General features: G+C 34.3%; 1 protein-coding gene across 1 annotated transcript; it reads left to right on the forward strand.

Moving 5' to 3' along the window:
* LOC112523244 (tryptophan synthase beta chain 1-like) lies at positions 1 to 3584 on the forward strand. Its single transcript, XM_025132766.1, has 5 exons — positions 1 to 290; positions 1098 to 1454; positions 2213 to 2637; positions 2938 to 3032; positions 3162 to 3584. Exons 1-5 carry the CDS (start codon positions 21 to 23, stop codon positions 3332 to 3334), a joined length of 1320 nt encoding a protein of 439 aa, XP_024988534.1. The 5' UTR covers positions 1 to 20; the 3' UTR covers positions 3335 to 3584.
* Positions 3585 to 8717: the final 5133 nt, after the last annotated feature.

The raw sequence follows: 8717 nt of genomic DNA on the forward strand, positions 1-8717 counted from the left end.
TCAATTCTCTCTCTCTAGAAATGGCATTCAGTGTCCAAAAGCTTTCAATCCCTTATGTTGGGGAAGTGGTAGTACCAAACCTTGAGCCTGTGAATTTGAACACAAACCTAAATTTTAGAAGTAAATCTTGTACAAAGACACTAAGTACTGTGCCCATGGAGACTACTCCGACTCCGACCACCGGAAAGTTTGGAAGGTTTGGGGGGAAGTTTGTCGGCGAAGTCCTCATCGCTCCATTAGCCGAACTCGAAGCTAAGTTCAACTCACTTTTGCATGATCAAGAGTTTAAGGTTCGTCGTTAAATCTTCTTTTCATGCAATAAGTAATTTGTATAATCACACGTATGAAACTAGCTTTATGTATATTATATATATGTATATATATGCATGTATATGTATGTATGTATATATATGCATATATATATATATATATATATATGTTCAGGTTAAGGGGAAAATAACAAAAAATGGAATTAGTGAAGAATATCCTGATAACTGTTCATGTACATATATACCGATAATTTGTAAGCAAGTTGTCCGGTATGCACATGTGGAAAAAACCCAAAAAGCTTTTAATTACTTATATGCACGTGTGCATACTCTCCAGATGAATTATTAACAATGTGTTATTCGGTTTTTCATTATTTTAGGGTTTTCATCTGAACCTCCCTCTATATATTTATATACATACATATACACACACATATATATAGTGAGAGGAAAGTTCTGAAAACTTGTTTTTCATTTGAGAACCATGAACCGTCTACTATGCGTCATGTATCTCTCTTTGGGATGGATATTTTATCTTGAATAACACATTCATAATGCATATGGACATGCTACTTATCATGAAGCATGTATTCATAATGAATATGTTACTGACACATGTTCATATTTTTTATGAATATGCCATGTGTTGCATCATGAGTGGTCCTCGGTTCTTAATGAATATACATACATATACATATATATATATATATATATATATATATATATATATACACTTTATATCAGTTTCTGCATAAACATATTCACAAGATTTCTTGATCATGGATCATCAACTAAGAAAAGTGCTTTGATTTAAAAATACGACCATAGATGGAACTAGCCACTGCACTGAAGGATTACGTAGGACGCGAAACTCCTCTCTACCATGCCCAAAAGCTCACAGATCATTACAAGAACATCAATGGAGAAGGGCCCGAAATCTATCTCAAAAGAGAGGATCTCAACCATGGAGGATCTTACAAGATGAACAATGTCATCGCACAAGCAATTTTGGCCAAACGTATGGGTCGAAAAAGCGTTATAACAGCCACAAGCGCCGACCGCCATGGTGTCGCAACGGCTGCGGTGTGCGCCAAGTTCTCGTTAGATTGTACCATTTTCATGGGAACCCGAGACATGAGGCGAAAACCCTCCAACTTGCAACTCATGAAGCTGCTTGGAGCTAGGGTACATGCCTTCAGTTTATCTACTCAACATCATTGCAACAAAATTGGGTTTACAGGACACTCTCAATCTCTAAGCGTCCCAATAAACCGTTTTATGGGATTTAATTTAGGACCAAAATATAAAGTGTCTTATCTAAAGGTGTTGTAATAAGTTTATATAACGCTTTTGAACGTCTTAACAAGTTTTTTAGGACATTTTTAATACAAAATGTCGCATTAGCAACTTTATAGGACACTTTTGAGAAAGTGTCCTATAAACTCGATTTTTTATAGGACATTTGTTTTTACAAGACAGTTTTCAAATAGTGTCATACAAAGTTGATAATGAGACGCTTTATATTAAAAATGTCCTAAAAATCTTATTATGACGTCAAAAAACGTCATATAAACTTATTACAACACCTTTACATAAGACACTTTATTTTTTTGGTCCTATAAACTAAGTCCTATAAAGAGGTCTATTAGGACACTTAGAATTTGAGAGTGTCCTATAAAACCGATCTTGTTGTAGTGCATCCAATTAATTTTTTTTATTAACCTGGATATCCAACCCGGTATGCGAGCCGACTAATCCCAGGGCGACCACCTGCTTTGCAGATAGCCCAGAGTCACCGCATTTGAACCTCCGTGGCCACAAGGGGATTTTTATTCCTCCTTGGATTTGAACCTAGGACGGAGCCAAGCTCAAACCAATCATGCACCAATCTTGTGGATCAAACTGATCAGAAACTAACTATATTTTGAACAATTGTATTATAGGTTAAGCTTGTGGATGGAAGTTTTCAGGCAGCAGCTTCAGAATCAATGAGGGAATGGCTAGGAAACCTAGAAACCGAATACTACCTTTCTGGAACGGCTGTGGGACCGCACCCAATCCCGACCATGGTTCGTGAATTCAATTCGATTATCGGACAAGAAACAAGAAAGCAAGCAATGGAGAAATGGGGTGGGAAACCAGATGTGTTGGTTGCTTGTGTAGGGAGTGGTTGCAATGCATTAGGTCTGTTTCATGAGTTCATGAGTGACGAAAGTGTAAGGATGATTGGAGTTGAGGGTGGTGGTGGGGATGAGTTGCATTGTGCAAGTCTTGTAAGAGGTGAAATTGGTGTTTATCATGGAGCCATGTGTTATTTGCTTCAAGATGAACAAGGCCATATCACAACGACACACTCTGTGGCTAGTGGGTAAGTTCTAAACTGTTTTTAACATATTAAACCGAACACTACAACAAAATTGGATTTATATGACGCCCCCAATCGCTAAGCGTCCCAATAGACCGCTTTATAGGACCATAATATAAAGCGTTCTATCTAAAGGTGTTGTAATAAGCTTATATGACGTTTTTGGACGTCTTAACAAGTTTTTTAGTACATTTTTAATACAAAAGGTCACATTAGCAACTTTATAGGACACTTTTTCATTTGATGTTTATATATATATATATATATATATATGTGTGTGTGTGTATGTATGTATGCATGCAGATTGGAGTACCCAGGAGTAAGCCCAGAGCTAAGCTTTCTAAAAGATGCTGGCAGAGTTGAGTGCTACAGAGTCACTGATCAAGAAGCTCTAGATGGTAAGTATACAAACACACTATTATAGTTAATACGATACTTTATTATAAAAACGTCCTGAAAAAACTTGTTGAAGCGCTTAAAAACGTCCTATAAACCTATTGTAACATCTTTAGATTGAACAAATGCAGCATACAAAAGACTATGTTGTCTTGAAGGTATAATTCCAGCACTGGAAGCCTCTCATGCGTTGGCGTATCTCGAAAAGCTTTGCCCTACACTGCCTCGTGGCACCAAGGTTGTGGTTAACTGTTGTGGCTCCGGGTACAACGACGCCCCCATAGTCTTGAACGACATGCCTTAATTAACCCGATCGACGTAGATGCATATTTGGTTTGCTTAATCATAATAGATGGTAAGAGTATTAACCCAAAGATGAGTGTTATTAAAGGGGTATTATTAGGATGGTTGCAATCATTTGGCTATGCTTTGTTTTGGGAGTTTCTTATGTTTTCTATTTGTTTCATGTAATTACTTGAGCATACTTGTAATCTACAATAGAAGTTTAATATAACTTCATTATAAACAAGAAAATTTGAAATTTATATTAGAACAAAATCTGGTAAAAAGTATCCCGAATTGTTTGACAATTGCTGAATGGTTTGGTGCAGAATGGTTAAGTTGTCATAATGATTAATAGGCTCTCAGTGATCCGTAGATAAAAGTTATCTGTCTAGTAGTGACATGACAGTTACCATTTTAGCAGACTTAATAGAAAGTTCTACAACATTCAGAATCGTGTTTATAACACGTCAAAAATGTCTAAGATTTAGTAATATAACAACTTCCAAAAACCCACATATGTAAAACAATCATAATAATATCTTCACATGTTTTCCTTTACCCTTACTCTCTGTATGTACCTGACTTGTAATGTATATTTTTAAAACAAAACGAGAGTTAGAACATAAGGTTTAGTGAGAAAATCCATTTTTGATTGTTATTACATGGTGAAAATCACCAAAACACTTTTAGAAAGACCATATTTATATTGATAACAAATAAACAGTGTTTTATTAAAATAAACCATTTTGTCGCATCATATAGACCAAACAACCTCCTTTTTATAGCTTAACCCATGAAATACCAAAGACATCGTATTAAACATAAAAAATATCAACTTGTCACATCTCATTGATGCGATCACAATTTTATCGCATCATATACATCATCTTGTCGCATCATATAGATGCAATAATACACTTTTTCGCATCACAAGGACGCGATAACCCAATCTTGTCGCATCACATTTATGCGATAAATACAACTTGTCGCATCACAAGGATGCGTTAACATAACTCTCGCATCACAAGGATGCGATAAATACATTTGTCGCACCTCAAGGATGCAATAACATTATCTCATCGCATCACATAGATGCGATAAATCAAACTCATCGCATCATGAAAAGCGATAACAATTCCTCATGATCAAAATCTCATTTTTACATACATAAGATTTTGCTACCCTTATCCCAATATTCGTCTCTCCTGATTATGACACACTTATTCCAAAATACGCCTATCTTGAATATGCCACTCTTATCTCAAAATACATCTCTTCTGATTATGCCACCCTTATTCCAACCAATTGATAATAACATATCAAAACACACAATTATGTTTAAAATAACATATAATCAGTTTCAAATCATCCACATATGGAACCATACGGTTCTGTTTTAACACAAATCAAATGATGAGTTAAGATAAAACCTCACCTTAAATCAAAAAGAGATGAGGATGATAAACAACAACAAATTATCCAGTCAAGAACGCTTATCAACAATTTCTTCTTCTTTTTCATCTGTTTTTTATTCGAACCTGAAAACTCTTAGAAGACTCACCAACTTTTTTTAAAGAAGTTCTCAAAACAATCCCTCAACTTATAACATTTATCCAAAACAACCCTCAAAGTTTTTGTTAACAAACCCGATTATCAAACATTAATTATATTATATTATATTATATTATATATATATATATATATTGAATGTCTTTGTGTCAAATATGAGGTTTGCCTCATAAAGTTCTCTTTCTTTGGATGACTCTTTTGAAATCTATAACCATGGTTGGAAACCAATCAAACCAAATGGTAGAAATTATAGTGCAAAATTAATTATATATATATATATGAACCACCCTCTATATATGTAACCTTGGGGTGATGAGGTGACACCATGAAGATTATAAAATTTAAAACGTTGTGGTGATGAGGTGGCATATGGATTGGTGCATTTGTGTCGATTCATGGAGTTTGCCTCATAGGGTATATATATTAAAGGAAGAACCACGAGCATTGAGGTGTTGGTGAATCTGTATATATATTAAAGGAAGAACCAAGAGTATTGAGGTGACATCATGATAATTGAGTATTGAGGTATTGGTGAATTATGGTTGAGTTTGAGATATCCCACATTGGTCACGTGATTGGATCATTTTGACTGAACTTCCAAACATATGCGGTTGACTCATYTTGGYCAACCCTTTTTTTGTGACAAAATTAATCTATACTAAATATTAATTGAAGAGATAATTTTAATATGTTTTTGAAAGTAAGAAGCGGAACCGTTGATGCGACACCCTAATATTGAATATTCTTCAATCTTAAATTATGATTGAGTTTTATATATCCCACACTGATTGAGAGTTGAAAGATTGACAAAAATGTTAGATATGTAAAATGAGGTCCAGATGCTTTTGTGACAACTCATGAGGTTGGTTTCTTTTGGTTGGTTCTTCTAACACCTGTGGTTAGAGCACTTTGGCACCCTTCGAACACATGAGGTTGATTCATTTTGGCCAACTCTCTTTTTGCCAGAAGGGTTAATCAATATTAAAAATTAATTATATATATAATCTTTGTTCTTTCTATATTTAAAAGTAAGAACTACAACCATCAATGTGACACCCTAAGATTGAGTATTATTTAATCTTGAATTCTGATTAGTTTTGTCTATCTCATATTGATAGATAAATAAAAGATTGACACTGAATGATAGATATATAAAGCAAGATTGGGATGTCTATGTGACAATTCATAGGGCTGACTCCCCTTGAATGATTCTCTAAACTCATGGTGCTTAACTTATTTGGTAGACCCTCCTAACATAGGATTTTTGGCCAATCCTTTTTTTACAAAAAAAAAATCTATATTATAAGTTAAATTAATTAATTAATTAAATTAATATATAATGCTATAAGATATTGATGTCACAAATTAGAATTTAATATTTTCAAATTATTAATTGTGGTTGAATTTGACTTGAATCTTAATCCATAGTAATGAGAATTTTTTTTTCCTGAAAAACAGTTAAGTATATGAAACGAGAAGGATGCCTTGAAATATTGGAAGGGTTACAAATGCACTATGAAAATTTAGTATTTTCAATTTTGAAGTATAGGGATATTGATGTGGTTCACAATTTTTTGTATATTACTTGACATCTACTATGATCACCGTGCAACGCACGGTGCCGAGCACTAGTAACAATAAAAAGAGTAAACCACTTCGGTTGTAGCACATTGGTTAACTCTGGAAAATCTCATCTATTTAGGATTCGAATTTAGGTATTGATAGAGACCTTTGTGGTCGTAGATATTCACCTACCTTAATCCTAGGTTATTTTTAAATATTAGGTGTGAGCAGTGGAATCGGAATTGCCTTGAAACTGCTGGTTCCGAAACCGGAACCGATATGAGTGATTCCGGTTAGGGGTGTTCGAGGTCCGGTTTGGGCGGCTTAACCTCTTAGATCACAAAATAAACCGTAGTGGCGGTTTATAAAATTTTCAAACCGAGCGTTTGACATTAAGTGTCCAGACCGGTCAAAACAGACCACGAAAAGACGGTCTGGTCTGACCAGTTTAGGTGGTTTGAGTCTTTAGTAGACTTTAAATGTTAAACTTAAAAAAACATATATAATTTATAATTTTAGATTAAATATCCATTTTGATTATGTTAGATGTTAGACTTTATGTTGGGATTAGTGATATATTTGAACAATAGTCCATAAGTTAAAAAAGTTGGGCTTGCTAATATTAAAATAAATAATTAAATAATATATATATTATTTGGGTCGCTTTTTATTTGATCGCTCCTATATATATATATATATATATATATGGTTGGGTTTACGTGAGACCATGCTGTTTTCGTGAGACCACATTTTTACACTTGAAACTTCACAGCAAAAACACTGTGAATGTTTAAAAAAGTCGAACCTTCACAGCTGAAAACACTGTGAAGGTTACCTTCACAGCATTTTGCTGTGAAGTTTCAAGTGTAAAAWGYTGGTCTCACGGGTCTCACRAAAACAGGCTGGTCTCACRTGATCCSAAGTCTATATATATATATATATATATATATATATAGGGTTGGGTTCACGTGAGACCAGCCTGTTTTCGTGAGACCCGTGAGACCACATTTTTACACGTAACCTTCACAGCAAAAACACTGTGAAAGTTTAAAAAAAGTCGAACCTTCACAACAAAAACACTGTGAATGTTTTAAAAAGTCACCTTCACAGCATTTTGCTGTGAAGTTTCAAGTGTAAAATGTTGGTCTCACGGGTCTCACGAAAACAGGCTGGTCTCACATGATCCCAAGTCTATATATATATATGGCGGTCGGTTTGGTCCAAACCGTCCAAAAAAGATTCCAAACTGCAGACCGGACCGGACCGCCCGGTTATTATATTTTCCAAACCAAACCGCCAAAAACGGTCCGGTTTGACTTGGTTCGGCTGGTTTGTGCGGTCCAATGATTTTTTTGAACACCCCTAGTTCCGGTTCCTAAAATACGGAACCGATTGAGAATGGTTCCGGTTCCGGTTCTCAATTTTTCAGAACCGTTACCCACCGGGACTGGATACCCGGAACCGGCGGGTCTTGAACCGGAACCGACGGGTACCCGGCATTTTTCAAATTTTTTTTTTTATATAATTTGTGCAACTTTTTATGTTGTTTGTGTAATTTTATGTTAAAAATATGTGCAGTTTTTTATACAAACTTTGTGCAGTTTTTATATATATAAAATTTTTGTAGTTTTTTGTTATAAATATGTGTAGTTTTGAGTTAAAAATATGTGCAGTTTTTTACGAGTTTGTGTAATTTTTTTAACACTCAATTATTCACAGATACCGTATGAGGTTGAGAATGCGATGGGTATGCAAAAAGTTAAAACCAGATTCAGAATTTAAGATAAAATGATTCGTATTTTTTCAAATTATGTGTTTAATTGGATTCTTAGTATGTAATCGTTAAACTCTGAACATTTACAATTATAGTATGTAGTCGTTAAATTTTCAGCATTTACTATTAGTCTATTATGATTTGTAATCGTTAAACAATATTTGTAACCATAATTCCATATTATTTGTATTCTTGTTTATTTATTTAGTGTTTTGACAATATTTTATTTTTTATTTCTAAATAACAAAATTTTAATATTTTAGGAAACGGTGCCAAAAATTCACGAACCGCTCTAACCGTTTCCGGTTCCGGTTCCAATATCTCAAGAACCGCCGGTTCCGGTTCCTGTCAAATAGGGCGGGTACCCGCCTATACTCACCCCTATTTGTAATCACCTGAAAATTTAATCGGTAAATATAAGCTGACTGAAAAATTCAAAATTATCGGAAAAATAATAATTAAAAAGGCATTTATTTCTTAAAAAGCGAAATAAAAA

This window comes from Cynara cardunculus, assembly GCF_001531365.2.
Source record: "Cynara cardunculus var. scolymus isolate 2C chromosome LG 12, CcrdV1, whole genome shotgun sequence".
Lineage (NCBI taxonomy): Eukaryota > Viridiplantae > Streptophyta > Magnoliopsida > Asterales > Asteraceae > Cynara > Cynara cardunculus.